Below are 25160 nucleotides of genomic sequence, written 5' to 3'. Positions count from 1 at the left end.
TGCTGGACGTTCGAAGACTCAGGTAGTTAGAACAAGCGACGTGGGTAGCTCAGTTCGTAAGCATTGGAATGCTTACCCTGTGCAACCACGCCGTTCTATCGATCGATACCCTCCTCCGCAGCCGACAGCATGCTCCGTTGTCGAAGACGACAAATGTGGGTCAAGCTTTACAACCTCGCCCTGGTACCCAGGCGCCGCCTCCAAGCACTCTTCCCGGCACGGGTCATCATCTTCTTCGAATGAGAGCGGGGTTGCAGATATTGACACCGCGATAAGAGTCCATCGAGCCAGCATGCCGCAGTATCCGGCTAACAAGCGAGCTTTATACGGCCGGTCCTTTAACCAAGCTATCTTTGTCTCGTGCGACTGTACGCCGTGCTTTTCAGCAATGCTTCTACCCCGCACAAGCATGCTTCTCCGGCGCCACGCCTTGTTTGTCGATGCATCAGCCTCGTCCGGACTTGCCCATGCTTGCCTCTCCATATGACTTGTCCGAAAGTTGATCGTGTGAACGAGTGTGGGGAACAAGTGGCATTTCTGGGTGCTGCCAGGTTCACTTGCCGCCCTTTCCACCATGGAGCCAATCCTTGGCGAGTGTGCCCAATTCGAGGCGAGATGCTCTCCGTGCAGATGAGCTGCTGTCAAGTAAGGCATCCCGCCAATAACACTTGATTTCTTGATTGCAATTTTCCTGGCCTCGTTTTTTGACACAATTTTTCAGGAGTCGTTGACTTACCCTACAGTCTTCTCTTGCAGTGACGAGTTATGACGTCGAAGCCTCCACCTTTGTGTTGGCGAGCATGTCGAAGGAAGCTCAAGTGAGGTGTCTTTCGCAGAAGATGGCAAAGTTTGAGGTGACCGCCGTGGAAAATGGTTACCACTTAGCTACCACTCAGTTACCACCAGCACCTCCTTTCACACTAACAGCTGCTGTTTTGCCTTGGTTTTCCTATGATTGAGCACAGCAATCATGGATACTTTGTAATGTAAGAAACTTACTCCACTCCGCAAGCTTCCATCCTAGCCCCAACTATATCCTTTGACGCCTCATAATGACGACTGCAGCATCAACCTCAGCCTTCCATCGAGAAGATGTCAAGTTCGCGTCCGGCAACGAACTCTGCGCTGCATGGGTTTATCATCCCACTGCTCAGCCTCTGCGCTCGGCGGCCAGCTCTACAAGCTCGAAGTTGTATCCAGCAATGATTCTCGCTCACGGCCTTGGTGGTATCAGGGAGATTGGTCTTGACCGCTTCGCATCCAAGTTCACAGAGCTCGGGATCGTCTGTGTCGTCTTTGATTACCGTAACTTTGGCGCAAGTGATGGTGAGCCCCGTCAGTTGCTGGATATCAACCTGCAGCTGCAGGATTGGGACGCTGCTTTGGACTACACATCAAAGCTCGAAGACGTCGATAACTCGAGAATTGGCTTATTTGGAACCAGCTTTGGCGGTGGCCATGTGATCAGTGTAGCCGCGAAAGACAAAAGAGTCAAAGCAGTCATCTCACAGTGTCCCTTTACCTCGGGCTTGCATTCATCGCAAACGGTTGGCTTCTTGCCCCTGCTCAAGCTAGCAGTGTTGGGTTTGCGCGACTTGCTCCTGTCAAAAGGCAACAACATCATTCCCGTACCTTTGGTTGGCAATCCCGGTGAAGGTAAGCCTTTCCCCCACGTGCTCACGCATACCTCTTCCTCGTGATGATCATCCTCTGACAGCCTTCTCTTTTCTCCGTTCGAACCTGCTTGCAGCTGCACTTATGAATGCGCCAGACGCACACGCATTTCGCAAGATCATTCCACCACACCTTGAAGAGAAGCTTCCAGACTATGTGGCTGCTCGCTTTGCTCTTTTCATCGGCTTCTACAATCCTGGTTGGCACACTTCCTCGGTTCATTGCCCTATCCTCTTCGCCATCTGCGGAAAGGACTCGGTCGCCCCACCCGGCCCGACACTCAGCTACGCGGAAAAGGCACCTAAGGCGACCATCAAGTACTACGATCAGATGGCTCACTTTGACATTTATGTCGGAGAAGAGTTTGAAATCGCCACACGAGATTACCTCGAGTTCTTGCGCCAAAACTTGTAAATTTCGTCTTTCCCAGCTCCGCCTGTTTGCTTTCATTCTTTGCAATTCAAGGGTAGTGTTCGTACATCTATGATGTTGTTCGAGAAATGACTAGAATACAAAGCATGTCATCATGACTAAGAGATGAGTTTGTCAGCGGGCAGCAACACGTTTGTTTGCACTGCCGCCAGCTGAAGCACGTCCTCGCTTCACTGGTGTTGTGCCCGAGCTACTTGCGCGCACTCGCGCAGTGTCCATCAAATGTCGATCCCATCTGGGCTGCTGCTCAAAGATGCAGTCCGTGATGAGTTGCTTCTTGTACAGCTTCAGCGGTTCACCGGAAATGGTGGGGAGGCCGATCAAGTCTCTCCATTCGATCGTATGATCCTCATCAACAACCAAATGGTAGTGATCTGGATCAGAGAGCAGCTTCTCCTCGCCAAAGGGAACCGGCAATACCTTTCCGCCTGCTGCTTCAATGAGTGTGGAAAAGGATCCGTTCTCGTCTACTCCGCGTCCTAGCCAAAACTTGTGGCCCGCATAGATGCCATGTCTGTATTCGGCCTTGCGACGCTTCAGAACGTCAGCAAGAATGATGCCGTACGTCTTTTCACCTTCCTTGTCGACCAAGCTGTATGATGATGAGGTGTTGGTGGATTCGGACTGCAATTGAACAAGCTGGCGCTTCTTCAGACAGGCTAGGATCCAGTCTGGCGAGATGATGGCGATGTTACCGGAAGCAATGGCGTAGAGCATCTTGGGCGAACGCGAAACCTTGGGTGTGACCAACACGTTGGCGAGCTCGATGTCGTCGACAATCTCGATACCGAGTGTCTTGAGCTTGTTCTCGTCGGCTTTCTTAAGCTTGTAGTTGCTCGTAGCCACGCGCAATGGAGCATCGTCGCTGGTTGCCCCCACTGTGGAGTTGTCGTCATTGCTGATTGTAGGGGAGCTGACTTGCGCATCAGGAATGTGCTTCGCAGCGGCTATTTTGAGCTTCTTGAGGACACTCTTCTGAGTAGCGTCTCGATCGGCGTTGAGTCGTGGTGCATCGGAGGTTGGCTGTCTCAGGCTGTCTTGCAGTATGGGCATTCGGCTTCGCTTTGTCCCGCGCTGGCTCAAGATACTGTTGTCAACCGCATCTTCAGACGGGCTGGGAGAGCTCGGTCTGTCTGATGATGTGGTTGTTGTTGAAAGATCATCGTACCTAGGTGCAGCGGAAAGAGATGGTGTTGCAGGTGGAGAAGTGGGCTCAAGACCAGTCGAGTCCGCACGTGCCGTTCGATTCTCGGCATCGTTGTTTTCAACTGGTGCAGACGTCGATTGTTTCGTTTCTTGAGCTCGCAGCGACGCTTCAGCAGCAGACGGCTCAAGGGCTGCATAGTGTCCGGCAGACGGCGAAACAGGATCGCTGGTGGGCATGTCCTCTGGCTCGTCATTATTGATGGCATCATCAATCCAAGGTCCGAGGCTCTCATCCGTGACTCTGGTCTCGCCTACGTCCAGATTATAGTCGACGGCCTCCGGAAAGTCGATGTACTTGAGCTTGGCTCTTTCCACTGGCGCCCAGGCCAAGAAGGAGTCAACAATGTACTTGTGATTGACTACAGGCACCTTCCATTCTTTCGCTTTGTCCGTCTTTTCACTCTTGAGGTTAGCGGCAACGCAGAGGCTGGTCTGGGCAGTGAGTGTACCCGAAAAGGTGGCTCCCATCAGCTTAATCATCTTGGTGAGATACTGTCGGGATGAACCACGGTAGTTCGAGATGGTGATGGTAGCATTGTGAAATTCAGGAATGCCCTGTCGAGGCACGGGGAAATGGAGAGGCTCTTCTCTCGGATCGCTGAAAACGTCGTTGGAGACGACGTTAATGAGCCACATCAGATTGCCAACTTGCGTTTTCTGACGGATGGCCTCCCGGAACTCTTGGACCTCTCGGTATCGGCAGACGACAAAGTCTGAGTTCCGCACGGCTTGCGCAATGCCATTGAGGTCCTTGGGTGCTCTGCGAACGGTGCCGCCGGAGGTGCGAATGAAGTGTTCCAAAGATCGGAGCTGCTGTTCGTTGGCGCGGCAAACGTCGCGTGCCAGTAGGACGCTTTGACCGCGGAAAACATGCTTGTCGCGACTTGTTCGGATTGACTTGTCGCTCGGAGTGTCAACAAGGTTGCTCTTGCTGTCCTTAATCAGACTCATAGCTACACGATCTCGTCTAGGAGAGGTGAGCGGAGATCCACTGGCGGTACGGCCAGCAAAGCAGGGGGGCAGCTTGCTCTGCCCGAGATGGAATTGGTAGGAGTCTAAGGGCAGCAACTTCTGTACGCGCCATGAGTCGCTGATCCATTGGGGTGCCACGCAGATGGTCTGCTTGCCGGGAGTATTGATGATCTTGTTGAGTTTGGCGCTGGAGATGGAAGTGGTGAGAAAGACGTTGACGTCGAAAAGATGATCTTCTCGCCACAGACCTCCATAGGCGGAGACGATGCTGCTGATAAGTTCTCGGTCTGCCTTGGAGAGTTCGGACTTGGAAGCAGCAACGCAGAGTCCAGAGAAGATCATGGCACTCCGGCATGAGAAGCGGTCCTCCTTGAGGCGAACCCCAAGATGGGCACTGCGACGAACCCATTCAGGCTGTCATCGATAAGGACAAGTGTCGGGATGCGGCCGAAAGTAATAGAGGGTCGATGATGATCGGATCAGCCGAAGGGAAAAGTGGCGTGGTGGAAAGGGCAGGATAAATTGTAGCAGCTGCGGGTCAGTTCCGAAGTTCTGAATGGAGTCTGCAATACTCTCGAGTCTCGGCAAGTAGAGTACTTACAGTGACTACAATGGGCCGCTTGGCGGCAGGAGCCTGCTCAGGTAAGGTAGGTTCGATGCAATTTTGATACTCAGGGAAGTGTTCGCTAAGAGCGAGCACATGCGTTACTGCGCCCAGTCGGAAGCGAGCGTTCGCTGTGTTTGACCAGCTGTCACTGCCGCTTGGAATGGAGGCATCGTCGTGGTGTTGTGCGCCACCGAGCGAGAGCAGTGAGCGGATCTGTTGTTCGAAGCATACCAGGAAAGTGAAAGGAGCATCTTATGGATCAGCGTTCCAGCACAAATATCGTTTCCGGTGTCCAAAGGCGATACTCACCTCGTCTTGCGTCGCTGCATCAACATCAACGTTGATAAAGTACCGAACGTCGGCAAAAAGATCTGGCGGCATCGGTCGATCAGTTCCCGTGCGGTTTCCTGCAGATGCGAGGGACATGTTGGAATGAAATCTGCTCTAGCGCAGTATGCTTGAGAGTCGATAATGAGAGCTTTGCATGTAGAAGCTGATGCTATGCCTGGTCGAGATTGCCAAGCTAGCCCAGCTGAAGGAAGTTGCGAAATGAGGCGGAGCCAGAGGAGATTGGTCCAATGAGCCTAGAAGATATATAGGAGGATGATGATGATGATGATGATGATAATAATAATAATAATAATGATAATGATAATAATGATAATGATAATAATGATAATGATAATAATGAGGATGATGGTAGTGGCGAGGGAGAAAGGGAAGCTGAGTCCAGCGGCAAGAACAACTATGTCAAGACTAGACCTCGAAACTCCTCCAGTCTCGAGAAAGAGGATGCAGAGAGAGCAAGTCGATTCTTCACTCCGCTTCTCAAAGAAACGGAACAGGGCTCAAGTGAGTGAGGGTGTGTAAGCGTGGGTATCTGAAATGTTGCAGCTGCTTCTCAAGAGGAAAGGGCAAAAAAGTGGAGCTCTCACATGCACACGCGCTTTTCCAGGCTATTCATACGTCTCCGAATTGCTGCTGAGTCGTGACGCGTAGATGAGCATCTGCGAAGGGGAAAGAAAGGACAGAAGAAGAAGAGGCAGCGAGGAAAGTGTTGCTCTCCGAAAAAGCAGACGCGACGCGACGCGACGCTACGCTACGCGCGCGTGTGGCGTGACCATCCGAGGCTTTGCTTCCCACTCACTAGAGTGAGTTCAAGTTGATGCTCTTAGACGTTCTTGTCAGACCGCTCAACAGAGGCTCAGGCCTCACTTCAGACTCGGATGGAGAGTACTTAGACCTCAATCAGACGGACACAAGGACAGGAAACGTGTTGGGTATTTGAGCAGGAATGTAGCGCTGAGATTGACCGTAGGAAGGGTACTAGTGGAGCAGAGCATGCGCTTTTTATGCTGCAGTTGGCGTCGAATCGTTGAGAGGAACCAGGGTGAAATACAGGAGTGCGGCTAGCTTCCATCAAGCGGTAGGGGCAGCATCGGTGGAAGAGGCCTGCTTGTTGTAGTCCTCCATCTCGGCGTCAAGATCCTCAACGGTCTTCTTGGGACGAGCCTCACGCTTGGCACCGCGAGCACGACCGCGGCCACGAGCCGAAGCACCGGCAGCAGCACGGCCATCCTTGCCCTTGGCCCCGTTGGCGGCACCAGCAGTACCCTTGGCGCCCTTGGCAGCAGCAGCTGGTGCAGCGGCAACCTTGGCGGGGTCCACGACAACCTCAACTTTGAGAGGCTTCTCTGTTCGTGTGAATAGCAGAGATAGCAAAGACGAGACCAAGTCGATTTCGCAGTGAAAGGGTGAGCAAGAGATCATTGAGTGTGGACACTAGCGACATAGAGACTGAGGCTTATACTCACTTCCGTCGATCAATCGGTTGTTGTACTGGGTGTAAGCGCGGGCAGCATCGTCAGCGCGCTGGTATTCGACGGTGCAAACGCCAGTAGACTGGCCGTTGGCACGGTAGCTCATAGCCACCTTGCGAAGGGGGCCGATGGTAGTGGCAAAGAGTTCCTGTTGATGATGACGACCCGCAGAGGATGAGAGATTTGAGTGTTGATGAGATGGTTGATGAAGCGTCAGAACTTTCGTTCGTTTTCGGCTGGTCTGCACCCGTGTAGCGAGAACAGATCTTGATAATCGAGCTTTGTTAGTGATACGAACCTTGACCTGGGCCTCGGTGACATCGAGAGGCAAGTTGCTGAGGATGATCTTGCTACCCGTGTTACCGCTTCGGCCGGGGATGACGACGGAAGGCTTGTTGCGGTTCGAGGCGGCAATCACAGCAGCGTTCTGAGCGCCAGCACCGACGGCAGCAGCCTTGGCGCTAGGCCTACCGGCACGGCCTCCACGTCGTCCGCGCTGGCTGTTGCGGCCGGCACCGGTCTTCTTGGGTCGGGCGGAGATGATCTCGTCAAGGGCTGTAGACAGGAAAGAAAGAAAACGGAAAAATCCAAGAGTGTAGACGTCGTGTTTGCGATGCGTATCGGTATAGATGCAAGACAAAGACAGTCGATGCATAGCAGATCGTGATCAGCCGACGCAAGAGCATGCAGTGGGCGTGCACAAATGAGCAGCGTAGAGTCAGGCAAAAAGATGAGCACCAGCGTGTGGTTGAAAAGCGGGCCATGTTTCAGTATCGGTTGTTCCTGTACTCGAATTCTGTACTCGAATCCCGTACTCGTGGCTTTCTCCGACTGCTTGTTTCAGCTACTGCCAAGCTTGCACCACCGCATCAAAATCTATGTTTTGCCAAATGCAAGCTGAGTTGCACGAATCTATGCGGCCGGCGGTTGGAGACCTTGCAGCCAACCGATGCTGCCGGGCCATGCATTCTTGTGCGGAGAGAGCCAATGCCACAATGTGTAATCACTTACGCTTGTCAATGTTCATGGACTGTTGCCACCACAGCAAAAATGAACGACAAGAGCGCAAGGAAGATGACCGACAGAGTTGGGCGATGAGCGTCGCAAAAGAGGTCAGATATTGCAACGTCGAAGGGGGCGCCAAGACGAGTTCCGAACATGATGCATGATCGATTGCCACGAGTGAAGGAGCAAGGCATGGTGCAGTAGCGTATAGCATTAGAAATGAGCGCCGAGTTGCGGTGCAGATGCACGATGGGCGGATGCAAAGTCCATCGGTGGTGTGATTGGTGCATGCAATTGGACAGCGCAGGGGAAAGCGCCACGAGTGTTGGTGATAGCGAGAGCAGTGATGGGCACGGTGTAACGCATCGCGTTGACAAATGAACAACAACATCACATGGTGAAGGGGGTCGAAGGAGAAGGGAAGGCGAAGTAGCAAGTATGTCAGAATAAGCGGTTCCGAAGTGTTGTTTTGATCGACGGCGGGGGATTGGATATGCGGGATGAGCCGCAAGCGTGGTGAAAAGATCCGTGCACGTCTGTCTGAACCTGTCTGTTCGTCTGGTTCACGATTGTCTGCCTTTCACGATAGTCTGCCTGGTCCACAAATATCTGCTTGCTCGCATCCATCCTGACCAAGAGACAAGCACTAAGGCTGTTTCCAGATTCGGAAAAGATGGGATGCACGATGTGCCTTCTGAGTGTTGTACGAGCCGCTAATGCGCCGTCTTTGGTCAAACACGGGAGTGAAACCGATCTGGGCCAGAGTTATTGGGCTGTTGGGGTGCGTCACTGACTCGCTGCGAGTCTTTGTCTCGACGAGTCGAGTAGTCAAGCAAGGGCTTAAGCTAATTAGCGTCAAAAGCGCATTTTGCAAATGGTTATTGAACCTCAACATTAGGGAGTCTAGCCTCGCTGATGTCAGCGGACAGCGGTACGGGGACAAACGCAGGCTGTGCGATACACCTCGCAGACGAGGTGGGACAATGTGACAGTGGCCGTGATACAAGACGACGGATGGTCCAGACGAGACGCGCAGGAATCGGGAACTTGTGGTGGGATGCTGACCATTTTGTGAGACGTGGTACTAGGGTTTTTGAGGGATAGATAGTGTCGTTGAGATGCTTGAGAAGGAGGTAAAGGATGGTGGAAGAGGGTAGAGTGTGTTGTGAGACAGGATGCTGGTGTAAGGTCGGTGGTGGTGGTGGTGATGGAGGCGAGGGTGGAGATGGACGAGGCGGAATTGAAAATGCAGAAACTGTTCTGTTGAGGGTGGAGCCATGCGCCTGGCCTCAGAGAAAGAGAGAAAGCGCGCGTTGGGTTCTCAGAGCTGAAATGCACACCAACTCAGCATTTTTCGTGATCGCATTTCCCGTGCGAAAAAGACATGCTTAGTTGTGAGCTGCGGACTCTTTAACATCTTGGTCAATCTCGACGGTAAACGCGTCTGCTTTTTCTGCGACTGATACTCTCGAGGAGAAAAGTTAATTTCAAGCCGGCTTTGCACCTGAGCTCTGAGACTTGGATTGCACAGCCACGTATACAGGGCATTGTTAGTTACTCATCAGACGTGTCAGGTCACGCGAGCGTTCCCACAGCTTGCCACAGCTCATCTTACCATGGCTTCAATGCGAGCTACTAAGTTTAAGTTGCTGTTGCGCGGAACTCTATCGGAACTCCATCGGAACTCTATTATAGGGCGAGCGGTGGGACATACTGTATCACAGCATAAGGCGACTTGAAGTGAGCGACTGGAGGCAAATGAATGGCGTCAAGATGCATCGTGGATTGACTATCTCGCGGCCAGCTCAACCTAGACAAAGGGTACAGGTGCACGGCCCTCCAAGTTGCTTCCCTCCAAGTTGAGTGGCAAGTGCTCGTCGAATGACAGGCTTGTGAGCGAGTTCAAGGAGAAGGCTGCATATGCGTGCAGAAATGGGGTCTGACCCCTTTCTTCTTGCAGCAGCAAAGAAGAAACGAGTCTTTGCCGGGGAGGAATAAAGGAGCTCACCTTGCCGTCATTGGTGGACAGATTTAGAAGCCTCTAGAAATTCAGGAACCACCAGTCACAGAGTTGGCTCGGCTCGTGCCCCCTTTTCTTTTCCTGTCCAACCGATCGCATCCAAGACCACGAGTCTACATCGCACTGTCATCTGCCAAAGCCAAGAACGAACATCATCGACCCTGACGATGATAGGCATGGAGCACCAAGTGAACAAAGTGAACAAAGTGAACAAAGTGGCCTTGTTGCTCGCTTGCAATCGATTGTCGCTGCCAAACAAAAAGAAAAGCAAAAGTAAGCTGAGAGGTCTACTGATGCTGCCGCCATGTGGTTGAACAAAGGGACAGTCGAGGAAATTGTTTATTTTTGAATCGGCTTTCAAGGGCGACTGTAAACCGGCTGTCAGTGGAGTGTGGTAGAGAGTTGAAACGCCGCAAGGCCAGCAAGAGGCAGAAAGAACTGATCCACAAGGAGCTCAGTGTTACTCCAGACTGCAATCTCTCGACACGACAACTGCAGCCTCTCCCATGTTGATGTGACTGACGCGAAGGGAAAAAAGAAAAACAAAATTGGATATTTAAAAATTCTTATTTCAGTAAGAGAGGTTCACGTCAGTTGTGTTTGGCGCCAACGCACAATTTGAAACTTTTTCTTTTCTTTTTCATTTTTCATTTTTCATTTTTTTGATTTTGATTTTGATTTTGATTTTGATTTTGATTTTGATTTTGATTTTGATTTTGCTCACTTTCTAAACTCGAAACAATTTTATTATTGACCAAAGAAGGCGGAGGTGCCAACAAAGTATAGCTGCAGCCTCTTTGTCAGTGCTGCTCTATCTTTGGCATTCCCACCTCACCCTCACTTACAATCACATACACACACCCTCTCCTTCCGTCACCCTCACCTTTCACCATCGCCTTTCACCATCACCGTTATCGTCAAGTACTGATCGTAGAAGTTAGAAACCTGCTGTTCTTGCTCTTGCTGCGGTCACGATTTTGGATCTCTCTTCACCTCTCCAACTCTCTCTCTCTCTCTCTCTCTGTCGGATTATCAGCATCCTCCTTTTTCTCCTAGAAATCACAAACGGACTGGTTCCATTTGTAAGGCAGAATCAGCTCTGACTCTTCCCTCAGATACATCAGCATCGCACTTCAGAACCCTCATCGACTGTCGATCGCGCCGGGCTAAAGGCGAGCAGGTCTCTCCTCGACATCAACCTTCTGTTTGCATCATCTCAACGGTCAGCCTTGAACTGACAGCCTCTAGAGCCTTCGGCTTGATCAGCAGCCATATCGCCTTCGCACCCTCTTCAAATCCAATCGCTTTACCAGTTCTATCTGCTGACCAAAGCTAGACTACCACAAGCTGTCTATCAGTGATTCCGCTGGGCTCCGCGTCTTGCGACCCAACCACGTACAGCCATGTCCTTGACCATGCTCGTAGCGAGGGCCGAACGCAGCGGCGTCGTGCCCCAACCCCTCATCGAACAGCTCAACGCCAACGGCTCCACCGATCTCAAGAAGATCTGGATTACCCTTGCCGCCTTCTCCGCCCTTTCTCTCTTCACCCTCATCTCTTTCCAGATTCTTCGTCCTAACAACAAGATCGTCTATGCACCCAGATACAAGTATGCCGAAGATGGTAGGGCTCCACCCAAGGCGTCCGAAAGCTTCTTCGGCTGGCTTCCACCCATTCTCAAGTACAAGGAACACGATCTCTTGCCTCTCATCGGTCTCGACGGTGTCACTTTCTTACGTTTCATCCGCATGATGCGTTGGATGCTCACCACGCTCGCCCTTCTTATGTCGCTCGTCCTCATGCCAGTCGATATTGCTTACAACTCGCGCAACGGCGGCAGCAACCTTGTCACCAATAAGCTCAACTATATCAACATGTCCAATGTTCACGGCACCTACATGTGGGCCCACGTCGGCATGAGCTACGTCGGTACCATCGTGGCCCTCTCCTTCATCTGGTACCACTATCGCGAGATGGTCCGTTTACGTTGGGCTTACTTCCGATCCGAGGAATACCAGACCAGCTTCCACGCCCGAACCTTGATGCTCACCGACGTCAAGAAGCGCTACCAGGCCGATGACGCGCTCGGTGCCGTCTTGTCCGAGCTGAGGATGCCTTATCCTACCACCGAAGTCCACATCGGTCGTCGCGTTGGAGTCCTGCCAGATCTCATAGAAAAGCACAACGACCTTGTTCGCCAACTCGAACGCGTCCTCGCCAAGTATCTCAAGAATCCCAACCAGCTTCCCGCCAAGCGTCCCACCAAGACCATCGGTGGCTTTTTGCGTATTGGCGGTGAAAAGGTGGATGCCATCGACTACCTCACCAATCAGATCAACCGCGTCGAAGCTGCTGTCATGCATCAGCGCCAGACCATCCGCCAAAAGCAGCCCGAGATGTACGGTTTCGCCTCTCTTGCCGCTGTGCCCTACGCTCACGCCGCTGCCAAAGTGCTCAGGGGTAAGAAGCCCGGAGGAATGCGCATCCGCCTAGCTCCACCCCCGACTGGTATCATCTGGCAGAACTTGACCCGATCTCGTTCCAGTCGTGCCAAGTCGAGCTTCTTCGGTTTTCTCATGCTACTTGTCCTCTTCTTCATGAACACCGTCCCGCTTATCGCTGTTTCGCTGCTGTCCAACATGGCAGGTCTCACCAGCATCTCATGGCTTGGCTGGCTCAAGGATTGGCAAGGCAAGAGCTCCTTCACCTTTGCTGCCGTCTCCGGTCTTGGTGCTCCTATCATCATGGGTCTCGCCGGTTTCTTCTTCCCCTTGGCAATGCGCAGGATCGCAAAGTACCGAGGTGTTCAGACACGCTACAAGCTCGACCGTCTCCTCATCGGCCAGTACTTTGGCTTCCTCGTTATCTCGCAATTCCTCTTCTTCTCGTTGATCGGTGTCGTGCTCTCACTCGTCTCGCAGCTTGTCGTCGAGATCAACCACAACAGCGCACTTAACATCATCGAGAAACTCGGTCGTAATGCCGCCTACGCTGCCAAACAGCAGTACCTCAACCAATCCAACTATTGGCTCACCTGGTTGCCGCTGCGAGGCTACCTCGCCGTGTTCGATTTGGCTCAGGTGATCAAGCTGCTTCTCGTCTGGATTCAGAAGGTCTTCTTCGGTCGAACGCCGCGTGATGTACGCGAGTACACCAAGCCACCCGTCTTTGACTACTGGATCTACTATGCCAACTTTCTCTTCATGGCTGCCGTCGCCATGATTTATGCTCCTCTCGCGCCTTTGGTTGTCATCTTCTCCGCCGTCGTCTTCTGGGCCAATTCGTTGATCTACAAGTATCAGCTCATGTACGTGTTTGTCACCAAGCACGAGACCGGTGGTATGCTGTGGCGACCCATCATCAACCGCTTGCTCGTTTGCATTGGCTTCATGCAGATCATCTTGATCCTTGCCGTGGTGCTCGACACGCTCAACTACTATCAGGCCATCGCTGCGCTTCCACCCATCCTGATGCTGATCGCCTTTAAGATCTACTGCCGTCGCACGTTCGATAGCCGCTTTGACTGGTACATTCCCAACGAGGCCGAGATCGCCACTTCCAAGATTCATGCCGGCGATGCGCGCCACAACCGTTTGCAGCGTCGTTTCGGCCACCCTACACTTCATTCGAAGCTTTTTACGCCAATGGTACACGCCAAGGTCAAGCATCTGCTTCCTCAAGTGTACAAGGGCCGTCTAGATACCAGCACAGCTGTTGTCGACGGTCGAAAGGTCGAGACCGAGCAGGTGGCTGGTGGACTCAAGATCGCTGCCATCGAAGAGGATCAGCTCGAGTACGATCCTTCAAAGGACTCGGACGCGCGCTCCGTCATGTCTGGCACTACGCTTGGCGGCATGTCGATGGTCAAAGGCGGAGTTGGTGTCGGCACGCCCGGCAGCATGGGTGGACCTCAGGGAGACTACTTCCGAGATCAGTACGCAAACTACATGGCTGGTGGACCCATGCATGGCAACGAAGAGTTTGAGATGTCCAACGTCACAGCTCGTGACAGCCGCGATAACTTGCTCGAGAAGCAACAGCCAAGCGTCTACAGCGAATCACTGGAAGGTACCCTTGCCGGGACCACGTATGGTGGCAAGTCTTCGCCCGAGGCTGGTTATGGTGCTCACGGTGCTCACGGTCACAACGGAGGCTACTCGACCCACTCGACCCCTGCTTACGAGTCCACGCTGCCCCAGCAAGCAGGCTACGTTGACCCCTACGGACAGAACGGACAGACATACGCACCACGCATGGGTCTCAATCACAGCGCACAGGATAGTCAGACGAGCTTAGGATCCTATGGCAATCTGCTTTACGGCGGCAATGCACCGACTGCTGCTCCTGGAGCGTACGACGCTCATGGTCCGCAAAGTGCTTACGGTGGCGGACGAATGGCGACACCAGCTGAAGCACAGCAGATCTCGCCTGGCACCGTGATCGCGCCCACCGCCACACAATACCAGGTAGGTGGCTACACGGCATCGCCCCCGCAAGCTCAACAGCCTCAGCGATACATGGGAGCCCCACCTAGTCGTCAGGCATCGGCCGACTATCCCTACCAGCAGCCAATGGGCGGCTACGGACAAGCGCAGCAGCATGCACCAGCATACCAAGCTCACCCACAACAGCAGCGGCCCCCACAACAGATGGGTGGTCAGCCGCGACAGCCTTACGCACCTGGTCAACAGCCAAATGGAGCTAGCTACTACTCGCCACCTCACGGTCCGCAACAAGGTGGTCCTAACGGCTACCAGCGCTGAGACCAAGGCGGATTAGAGCAGAATGCCAACTTCCAACCTGAATGAAAGAAATGCTTCCTCGATCCAATCTTGCCAAACATATCTCCTCACATCGGACAGTTTCTCGTCTTTCTCACATATGTACGCTCGAACTCACTTTGCAATCTGTATTTCCCATTCTATCTCTCTTTGTTGTTACTGCCAGACGCCGCTTTCGCGTCCAAAAATGCAGCCTAAATGGATTTGCCATTGCTTCCGGTCCTCAAGCAGTTCTGACTTTGCAACGTTGGAGACGCAAGTGAGAGCTGCCATCAAAGATCACGTATAGAAGAAAATGCTAGAGCGAAGGCCATGCCGGCGAAATAACTGAATTGCCGAGTGCATGGGCCAATTGTGAGTTCGGCAAGCCAGAAAGCAAATTCAAAAAAAGTGTGACAGCACACGATCCTCTCACACACACACACACAAGACTCGGACCCTGAAAAGTGATATGGATCCTCTCTGTTCATCCTCAACTTGCCATACGCTCTCTCACCTTCTGCTTGGCCTAGATACCTTCCTGTGATCGCATTCGCTAAGAGAAGCCGTCACTGTCGACACGAAAGGCCGTGCTGTCGACATACACCCCGACATTACAATCGAACAAAACAGATCTTTTTCCAAAGAGTCAGAACCGCAGCACTTCTGTCCTCATCAGAGACGCTCAACCATCCAATCTCGCTCCATTGGCATTGCTATCAGCCCCAAGCATACAACACAATCAAAGTAGGCGATACACGGCTCGAATGTCATGCTTTTGAAACTCACGCTTTAGGCATACACTCTAGGCACAGCATTTGGCACGACATTACAACTAACACCGGAGACAGGATGCCGCCAAAAGCTCCTGACGTTGGAACAGGGTTTTATGGACCCGGCGAGTCTGTCTCGGAAGAGCATGGGCACTATTCAAGTGGAATCCAGACATCGTCGTCTGTCACAAGTCAGCTCCAAGAGGCTCAACGAGACCCTCAGTTCCAGACTCCAGACACGCAACGAGGCTTGGAAGACACCGGCGTTGGTCCAGAAGCATCATCGTCATCGACCTCATCAGACACAGCAGCTTCTCGACAGCCAGGACGCTCCTTATCGGTATCGCAGCAGGATTCGTCAGGCTCACCAAGTCTGCTTCCTCCTCCTTCTCCAGCACCAGACTCGTCCGTTGGCAGTCCTATGAGCAGCGCCCATGCCAACAGTCCGTCTATGCAACCCTCGTCCTCCTCAAACTGGAATCGCGGACCTTCCATCGATGCATCCGACCCATTCGGCGAGACTAACTCAAGATCGCTCGAACGAGACGAGCTCCTGTCGGTACTCGAAGCTCTGCATAGATGCGCTGCTTCTGACCTTCAGGCCAAGCTTCACCTAGGGGGTCACCTCCACCGCTTGCTTGTTGAAGGGACATCAACCACAGCTCCTGCTCGTACTCACAGCTATCGGGATGATTTTCGGGAAGCAGGCGGCTTTCTGGTCGTTGTTCAGCTCATATCGACCCTCCACAACCAGCAAACCCGGACGGAGCCAGACGTCCACGCAGCACTTCAGATCGAGATCTTCAAGTTGGCGCTTTCCATCTTATCGGCCTCATTGATACAGCATCCTCTCAACATCAAAGTTTTTGAAACCACCGTCGGCTGGAGGAGTCTTTTTGACGCAACAGAGATTGCCGCCAATAGCGGCCTAGCTGCTGACTCGGTCTTTGGCTCGCTGCTCGGTCTCGCAGTTGCCGACGTCCATACATACGCAGGGCATGTCATCTCGACTCGCCGTTTCCTTGCCGAACAAGGTAAGGATACGAAATTGCAAGGCGAAACGGAGGAAGACGTCAAAATCCGCTTGCTTGAGGATAGAATCAAGGATCAATGGACGCCGGCTCCTAGCATCATCTTTCCGCATGCGATTCGTTTCCTGCTGCAACTTCTGGTTCGCTCAAACACATCGGATAAGGACACGCACTCGCTAACTCTCGACAGAGAAGGAGCCGAAATTGTGCTGAATACTGTCTTCAGACTCGTTCTGACCAGTCGTCGTAATCAGACCGCTCTCGTCAACATCGGCCTCTCGACGCTCTTACTGGACACTGTTCTTCCCGCGGTTAGCCGATTTACTGATACGAGTCTGCCAAGTTCTACTTCAATCGCCAGCCTAACTTCGCAGAGGCCGCGCGTGCCTTCGTCGGATAGTCCAGCGGTATGCGACCTGCAGTCAGACCCGATAAACACTTCCTATCGGATCCTTTTTGTCAAGATTCTGAGGCAGCTCTACGCAGCCGTCGGCATACCTGACAAAGATGGCCGCAAGATTCTGGCCTCCCTGTCGACAGCGCCTTCAATACCTAGCACTGCAAAGTCATTCGTCCAAGATGAGCGTGATTGGATCCTTGACCTGCTGCTCGACATTGCTAATGCTCCGCAGGAGCCCAACACCGTCCTCTTTAGCATGGCGAAACATGGTCACGCTTCTCTTGCATTTTCTACTCTACGACGGCCCTTTCCACCAACGGCATCATCCAAAGGCTTCACGTTTGTCACCACATTCTCGATCGAGCGGATCGAGCCCAGTCTATCTATCGAGCTGCTCACTCTCTTCGATGCACAGAGGTCGCTTTACGTTCAGCTGTTCATCGAGCCTGGCACGGGTCTCTTTTGCTACTCGACCTCGTCACTAGCCTCTTCGCCTCCAACACGCTTCAACAACGTCGCCTTTGTCACTGGCAAGCGCTATCACTTGACCTTCATCCATCTTCAGCCTCGCGGCGGCGCCCACATGTCTCCGGCCAAGTTGTACGTCGATGGACAGATGGCAGAAGAGAAGCTTGCGCCATGGCCTACTCCGAGCAGAGGCTCTCCTTCTACTTCGTCGGCCGTAGCCCCCTCAAGTCATCTTGCCAATGCTGTACGTGCGGTTTTGGGCTCACCGCCAGGCTCTAGCATGGACGCTCATCGTAACATACAAGATGCACAGCAAGGTCAAGCCAGGACCAACCGCCTGGTCTGGTCGCTGGGTCCGACCATGCTTCTAGAAGACGCCGTTCCACACGATCTGCCCCTCGTACTTTACGAGCTCGGCCCTCGCTACACAGGGAACGCACAAGACTCGCTCGGTCGCTTCTTGACTTATCGTGCCAGCGCCAACATCAACCTTCGACTCGACCAGGTCGCACGGAAACCTTCTGCATCCACATCTACCGGTAGCGCTGTACTGTCAGAGAAAGAACTTTCACATTTGCCATTGGTGACCGCCATCGCTGGGAGAGCCAGCGACCTAGTTCCTGAAGAGCGTCTCTACTTTGTCATCAATGCCGCGAACACAGCGACATTTGACCGTTCTGGCGCAGGCACAGTGCGCGGCGCTGCTCCCTCGTCTGACCCTTCCAAGAGGCCAGGATCATGCGTCATCCTGAACCAAGCAGTACCGCTCAACACAGAGGCGGTCGGATCCTCTTTTGGGCTTGCCAAATTGTATGGCGAACCAGCTCTCCTCGTTCCGCAACCTCTGGACGAGATGCTGTGGAAGCTCGGAGGCTGTGCCATCTTGCTGAAACTCATCTACGACGCCGAGACATCCGAAATGCTCGCAAAGACGCTGCGCCTTTTCCTGCAGCTGATCTCCCGGTCTTGGCGTTTGAGCGAGGATGTTGAGCGATCCAAGGGATACGAAGTGCTCGGCTTGCACCTGCACAACAAGGCGCACCTGTTCAACGACGAGATCGCCACGATCCTGTTCGATGCCGTCGGAATAGACGCTGGCGGTGACGGGTCCCTCCTGGTGAATCCATTTCTCTACCGCATCGTAATGCTCGACTTTGAGCTTTGGTCGCAAACGACGCAAGCCCTGCAAAGCAGCCACCTAGAACAATTTACCCTTCTCCTTCGCAGCTCACGGCACAGACGAGTAAGTATCAGTCAATCAATGCTAAACTTGTTGCGTCAGCGATTCGCCACTAACCTATAACCCACTTCCTTCCCTGTATGAATCGCCCAGTTCAACTCGAAACGCATCGCCAAGATGCAGATCGTCAAGAAGCTGATCCATGCCATTCGATCCGAGATCTACGCCGACGAGACCACGCCGCTATTGATCGATGCATTGCGCGCGTTACTCGCCTCATCTTTCACAGACGCCTCTGTGCGAATCGTCACGTCCTTTCTGACTGTACAGCTCTGTCAAACCGATCTGATCACGGAGAGCGATCCGCCTGCGTCTTCCCTGCAGGTCCGTCCAAAACCAAAGCGCGCCGCCACCTTGGGTCCACAGCCCACCCTGTCAGAAGCCGACACCACAGGACAGGCACTGTCGCTAGCAACGTCCAAGGCTGCTACATCGACCCCCGTGAGAGTGACTGGAGAGCCGTCGCCGACGTCTCGCCAGGCACTGACCATCTTTGAGCTGCTGACGTCAATGTTGCTGGAACGTCCGAGTCACCTGTTCCGCTTCGCTGACGCGGTCAACGTGAAGTGGCTACTCCTCTTCTTTCATCCGCGCGCTGAACAGAGAGCTGCCGAACTGGCTCTCAAGATCCTTTCTCGTCTTCTACTTCACCCAGATCTCGGATACGCCCAACGCCTAAGCACTTCCGGTGGGTTCAAGGTGCTCGAACGGCTACTGCCACGATTTTGGTCCATCCCTTCGCTCCTGACTCTCCTATGGTCTGCACTATTTGGTATCGAGGTGCCGGAACCTGTCCCAGATCTACATGAATTGGTACCACTGCCTGTGCACGGGCAGGTCAAGCTCATCTTCTGTGCACCAGTCCTTCGAGCTATCCTTTCTTGCTTGAAGGAGGGGGTGCGCACTGCAGCTGCTCGACAGGGTGACATGCCTGGACGCCTTCGGTTCGCTCGAGCGCGGCCCTCTGAGGTAGGTCAGCGACTAACTTCGAACTGCAGCGCGGCAGTCAAATCCGGGACCGAATCAGTACCTAACCCTATAGACCCTGCCGCAGCGCCATCAGCTTCTTCGAGACCGAGACACGCTCGGAAGCGTAGTCAGTCAATGAATGTCGACGTCAAAGCTTTGGAGCAAGCTGCGCAGACCTCCAACGAGGTCACGTTGCTGCGAAAGACAGCAGAGCTCCTTTGCATCTATGGACATCGATCAGCCGACTTCCGGGAGCTTTTGTTCTCGCCTATCATCCTTCGTGGCCTGATCGACTGCATCTTCATGTTTGTGGGTGACAACGTCAGGATTGGCGCAAGCGCCTCTGCTGGCGAGCTGGCCAATAACAGCAAGTCTGCTGTCGCTTCGAGCCGATCTGCTTCCCTGAGCCTGACATTAGTCCTAGACGATGTTTTTGGTGTCGTCGACTCGCTTCTGAGCCTGCTTGCTCAGCTAGCGGTTGATTCATTGTTCACGACGAACTCGATCGCCATTCTCTCCGCTATCGACCAGGCACTTCCGCCAGCCGACTTGACCCAACAGACTGTCTTCCGATGTGCGCTGCTAGCCAAGACAACCCAAAAGGTGCGTGCTGTGATTGCCAAGCATCCTCAGCAAGCCGCTACGACCGCAGAATCCGTCGCTCTCTTCATCGAGACAGCGTCAGAAGAAGTTCTGTCCGGCAATGCCGACCTCGAAGAGCAGCTCTTTCGAGCAACAATCGACTTGCTCCGCCTGCTAATCGTTTCTGGCGCCGGCGCTAAGCACGGCACTCGAGCAGCTGCGACACTCTACATGAGCCTCAATCGCATTGTGCTGCTTCGACTTGCTAATGAAGATCGACACATCCAGACGCTGGACGAAGTGCTGCAGAACCAAGACGTGATTCTGCATGCCGCAAATCAGGACCAGACTTTCTTCGAATGCCTGGTGAACCGCCTCCTCTACGTGTTGCAAGACTTTACTGCGCCTCTATCCGCCCCTGCGCCTTGCTCCGAGCAGAGGCCGTATTCTCATGCCCACGTCAAAGCCTTCACCATCTTCAACCTCCTCGCTCTGGCAAAGCCTTCTGTTGCGGAAGGCGAGCCAATGGCGATGTTCAACGAAACGCAGCAGAGGCATGTTCTCCGCGTCCGAGATGAGGAAGAAAGTGCATCGGAGCATGTCGCTGCGCCTGTCGCCCCTCAGCTTGTCTACGAGACGGCTTGGAGTAGCTTCTCCAAGAGCAGGGAGACGCTCAAGGCAGCTGCTCACATAGACCGGCTCCAGCAGCTCCATGACTCGCTTCGCCGGACCGACAACAGGGAACAGGTAGTGACCAGCACAGAGAATCGCATGATTGCCTGGCATAAAAGCTTGGTCGAGGCTGAAAACGTACGCAGAGCCAAGTTCGTCAACGATCTGCGCGAGATGCAGACGTTTGCCGACATGCAATGGCGCGAGCTTCAGGCAGGTCTGACACGAGAAAGGGCATTGCTGGACGGCACGTTCTCGGCAGACATCAGCATAAAGACGACCAAAGCGGTGTGGCGTCTCGATCCGACCGAGGGCCCCAATCGTATCCGTCTTAAGCTGCAGCAGCTCGATCAGTCTGTCGCGCGTGCAACGGATGTGGTGGCGCCGCAGTTGGCCGAGGCGGTTTCCAAAGCGGCCGCAGCAACGTCGTCCAAGGCTGATCTGCACGGCGAGCCTTGGGGAAGCTCAGATGCAACCGCCCTGAACACTGACACGTCACCGCTGCAGTCGATGGATGCACTGACGAGCCCAAGTGGTGCTCTCCGAGCCGATGCCATTCTAGCTACTGCACCACTTGACGCTGCAAGCGCAGTCGCCGCCGAGACCTCGGGCGAGTCTTTCCATGAGGACAAGTATCGTCGAGTATTGCGCTCACTAGAGCGTGGCGATGTCATTGAGGCGGTTTTCAACACCTCGCGAGTAGTGGGCATCGAGTCGCGAGGTTGCCTGCTCATCCTCGGCAAGCTCTGCGTCTACTTGATGGATGACTACTTCCAGCGGCCCAATGGCGAGCTTATCAATGTGTGGGAAGCACCAGCGGAAGAGCGTGATACGCTTGTCATGGCCACCCTGGCAGGAGACGCTTCGAAGCCTTCGGATCTGATTCGTGATCTTGAGGGCGAGGCACAAACTCGCAAATGGTCTTGGTCTTCCGTGCAGACGTGCCATCGTCGTTCCTGGCTGCATCGACGCACTGCTGTGGAGATCTTTTTCGAGGACGGACAGAGCAGTTTGCTCGTCTGTCCCGAGACAGCGACAGCTCAAAAGATGCATTGTGAGCTACAGATCCGCGCACCCTCCGCTGTTGCGTCCGCCGAGGCCATGCGCGAAGCTATCCGCGAGCGTGTTGCAGGTGGTGGAGGCTCGCCATCGTCTTCAGCTGCATCTCCATCCGGTCTGGGCTCGAGACTCGCGGGGGCAGTGCTCGGCCGTACTTCAAGCTGGGGATCCATGACAACCGCATGGCGAGAAGGGCGTATGAGCAACTTTGCGTATCTCATGGCGCTCAACACATTGGCAGGGCGTTCGATGAATGACTTGACCCAGTTCCCATGCTTTCCTTGGGTGCTGGCAGACTATACCAGCGACGAGCTAGATCTCGAAGATCCGGCCACGTTCAGGAAACTGGAGCTACCTATGGGTGCGCAGACACCAGTGCGACGCAAAGAGTTCGAGGACCGATACGTGCAGCTGCAAGAGGTCGACATGGAGCCTTTCCACTACGGGACGCATTACTCGACCGCATCCACGGTGTGCGGCTACTTGATCCGCACAAGACCTTTTGAGCGGCTGCTGATGGCGCTGCAAGGCGGCAACTTTGACCTGGCAGATCGAACATTCGGATCAGTAGGCAAGGCATGGATGTCGGCATCAGCGCTATCACGCGGTGACGTACGAGAGCTGATCCCAGAGTTCTTCTATCTGCCCGAGTTCCTGCGTAACACGAATCGGTTCGATTTTGGCACAACCCAAGCGGGCGACGCGATTGACGATGTAGAGCTGCCACCCTGGGCGAAGGGAGACTCTCGTCTCTTTGTGTTGAAGCATCGTGAAGCGCTCGAATCGGAGTACGTGTCACAGCGATTGCACCATTGGATCGACCTTGTGTTTGGCTATCGATCGCGAGGCAACGAAGCTTTAGAGAGCACCAACGTGTTCCATCCGCTAAGCTACGAGGATGCAGTGGATCTCGATGCCATTGAGTCGGCCATGGAACGGCAGGCGGCGGCACAAGTGATCCACAACTTCGGGCAGACGCCGTCGAAGCTCTTCAACCACCCACATCCACAACGATTGCGGAGACCGGACCCACAGTTGCCCGCCTCGGAACGATTCGGATTATTGGAGCATCCTCGTTTGATTGTGCAAAGCATTGCGCCGATCCGAACGCTCAAGAATGCTGTGCATTTCATCTATCCGTTCCATCCGGAAAAAGCGTTTGCGTCGCCAAAGGACTACTTGATCTTGCCAAAACTCGGGGTCTCGTTGTCGACAGATCACCTGGATGGGAGCTTGCGTATGTACAGCTCACGAGATCCAAAACGGCCCTTGGCGGTGGCGGAGCAGACGGTGCCAGACCGCGTCACTTGCCTGGCTCAAGCGCGAACCAAATCGATTGTGGCTGGTAGCTCGGATGGTATGGTAAGCGTGTGGGAGTTAGATGGCGCCAAGCGTGAGGTGACATTGTCCAAATTGCTGCGTGGACACGACGATGCGGTGTTGTGCGTTGCAGCGTCATCAGCATGGAGCGTGATAGTGACAGGATCCAAAGACAAGACTGCCATCGTATGGGACCTGAATCGAGGCACGTATGTCCGTTCGCTACGTGGACACGATTCCGGTGTCCATCTGGTTGCGATCGACGAAAAGACTTGCCACCTAGCGACGGCGAGTGGACCCGAGGTGCGACTGTGGTCGATCAACGGAGAGCTGTTAGCATGCCTAGCGACAAGTGCCAATCTATCGGAGCCAGTGTCGAGTCTGAGCTTCCTGGAGCGCGACTATCATGTTGGAAGACTAGCGGTGGTTCTGACGGGACATCGAGGTCGTGTGATTGCGTGGGAGGCGGTGTCAGCCCACCCGACGTGTTCATCTGGATCAAGGAAGCAGGAGCAGCAGAGGCAGCAACAGCGCCGGGTCGCTTCCGACAGCGTCTCTCTACATCACGCATCTGGCTCCAATGCATCACAGGCAGAACCTTTGTGGCGACTTGCACCGCTCCATGTGATGGAGCATCACGATCGACTAGGCTCGGACGGAGGAGTCGCAGGTGGAAGCAAGGGTGGAACATTGCAGATTCGACCTCTGATCACCGCGATCGCGACCACACCCAAGATGGTGTTGACCGGCGATGAGAATGGCAGATTGTATCAATGGACAATGGCGGGAGAAGCGGTGGCGGTGCCAGACTCTTTCCCTTCGCATTGTATGAACACAAGCTGTCAAAAGCGGTTCGGACTGCTCGATGGACGCAGGAGCTGTGCTGGCTGCGGCGGACTCTTCTGCAGTGCATGTGCAGCTGCTCATCGCGAGTTTGCAGCTCAGCAACGCTTCTGCCCGCACTGCCATGTGCTCATCGACAATGCTGGCTATTTCGATGGCTCGAACCATCACCACGCTTGAGGGAAGCTCATCTTCAACAAGCTGGATGGTCGCAAGACCTGCAATACACAATAGATACAATTCCAAAGCAGTGATGTTTCTTGAATCTTGCTTTCTTTTGAGGAAAATAGCAACCATGTTAGATCCATGATTAGCGACCCGACACCTATCGAAGCAATAGTTGTCAACCTCACAGACCGTTGCTGACTGTTGGCCTGTGATCCCTGTTGAGAAACACAGCCAGTTCGAGATAGCGAGCGGTCAAAATCGTTGTTATTTTAGAAGCTAAGTACAAAGTGATATCGTGAACTATATATGCTTCTACGTTGGTCTCTGTGTGTGTGAATGGATGACGTGGCATGTGTGACTGCGTGTTGTTACTGAGTGGGATAAAGGACGTTGGTGGGTGGTGTTGAGCGTTGGTGGGAGTTGGTGGGAGTTGACGGGTGGCGATGTGGAGCGAGGTTTGCGGGAACGCGGAAAATGACTAAGCAGTCATGCGTTTTTACTATCCCGTCTCGATTTCGCCGTGAGTCTGAACATCTCATTCGGATGATGTGCCATTGATTTTGCTGCTTCAGCATCGAGCCCCCACTTTCAACGGAATTACAGGCGTTGGCCCTTGGGCGCTACAGTTCAACGGTGAGTTATCTCACGCGCCTGAAGTCTGTGTCAGAATGAACTTGACAAAGCGCAGCCAGGAGGCTTGCGCAAGAGGAGAGAAGGTGATGGAGAAGAAGCAACGAGAGTGACGGGAGATGAGATGAGCAATATCAAGTGAGACGACTCAGGTCACGTGCCTTCGCCCGCCATTGAGACGAGCGCACGATCCATTCGCACGACTCTCACTCTAAGTAGAAAGCGACAAAGGCGGTGCAGGCAATAGACCAGTGTGTTGGAGCGCGCTCTATGTAGAAACGTCTAGAAAACACGCGAGGCTTCTGCACCCTTCATGCAGGTGAAGCTGTCAAGAAGCGGAGGATCAAGTGGCCAAGGCTCTAGCAAATGCGCGAAACTACTGCGAGGCATCCGCTTCAATCGTCTCAAGTAGTGGGTCGCCAAGGCATAGTGCGCCTTGATTACTCAGACCATGCTTACTCTGTTGTCACACGACGACGCCGATGCAGACAGCGAGGATGGGAAAGACC

At 53.7% G+C, this 25160-nt stretch overlaps 6 protein-coding genes across 6 annotated transcripts; 3 read left to right on the top strand and 3 right to left on the bottom strand.

The window, feature by feature from the left end:
• Window positions 1–72: 72 nt before the first annotated feature.
• UHO2_04834 (uncharacterized protein) lies at window positions 73–654 on the bottom strand (the record flags this gene model as incomplete). Its single annotated transcript, XM_041554650.1, has 1 exon — window positions 73–654. The coding sequence occupies one exon, from the start codon at window positions 652–654 to the stop codon at window positions 73–75; it is 582 nt and encodes a 193-aa protein (XP_041410584.1).
• Window positions 655–1052: 398 nt separating this feature from the next.
• UHO2_04833 (uncharacterized protein) lies at window positions 1053–2088 on the top strand (the record flags this gene model as incomplete). Its single annotated transcript, XM_041554649.1, has 2 exons — window positions 1053–1656; window positions 1751–2088. The coding sequence occupies 2 exons, from the start codon at window positions 1053–1055 to the stop codon at window positions 2086–2088; spliced, it is 942 nt and encodes a 313-aa protein (XP_041410583.1).
• Window positions 2089–2220: 132 nt separating this feature from the next.
• UHO2_04832 (uncharacterized protein) lies at window positions 2221–5317 on the bottom strand (the record flags this gene model as incomplete). The annotated part of the gene is made up of 3 exons (XM_041554648.1): window positions 2221–4698; window positions 4886–5104; window positions 5201–5317. 3 exons carry the CDS (start codon window positions 5315–5317, stop codon window positions 2221–2223), a joined length of 2814 nt encoding a protein of 937 aa, XP_041410582.1.
• A 993-nt stretch (window positions 5318–6310) lies between these two features.
• UHO2_04831 (uncharacterized protein) lies at window positions 6311–7366 on the bottom strand (the record flags this gene model as incomplete). The annotated part of the gene is made up of 3 exons (XM_041554647.1): window positions 6311–6585; window positions 6706–6859; window positions 7010–7366. The coding sequence occupies 3 exons, from the start codon at window positions 7364–7366 to the stop codon at window positions 6311–6313; spliced, it is 786 nt and encodes a 261-aa protein (XP_041410581.1).
• Window positions 7367–11139: 3773 nt separating this feature from the next.
• On the top strand, window positions 11140–14499 carry UHO2_04830 (uncharacterized protein; the record flags this gene model as incomplete). The annotated part of the gene is made up of 1 exon (XM_041554646.1): window positions 11140–14499. The coding sequence occupies one exon, from the start codon at window positions 11140–11142 to the stop codon at window positions 14497–14499; it is 3360 nt and encodes a 1119-aa protein (XP_041410580.1).
• Window positions 14500–15348: 849 nt separating this feature from the next.
• On the top strand, window positions 15349–24033 carry UHO2_04829 (uncharacterized protein; the record flags this gene model as incomplete). Its single annotated transcript, XM_041554645.1, has 2 exons — window positions 15349–18411; window positions 18502–24033. The coding sequence occupies 2 exons, from the start codon at window positions 15349–15351 to the stop codon at window positions 24031–24033; spliced, it is 8595 nt and encodes a 2864-aa protein (XP_041410579.1).
• Between the last annotated feature and the right edge of the window lie 1127 nt (window positions 24034–25160).

The sequence above is a fragment of the Ustilago hordei genome (assembly GCF_900519145.1).
Source record: "Ustilago hordei strain Uho2 genome assembly, contig: UHO2_contig_10, whole genome shotgun sequence".
NCBI classification, from domain to species: domain Eukaryota; kingdom Fungi; phylum Basidiomycota; class Ustilaginomycetes; order Ustilaginales; family Ustilaginaceae; genus Ustilago; species Ustilago hordei.
The sequence above is the reverse complement of the archived record's forward strand: the minus strand, read 5'-3'. Positions and strand labels throughout refer to the sequence as shown.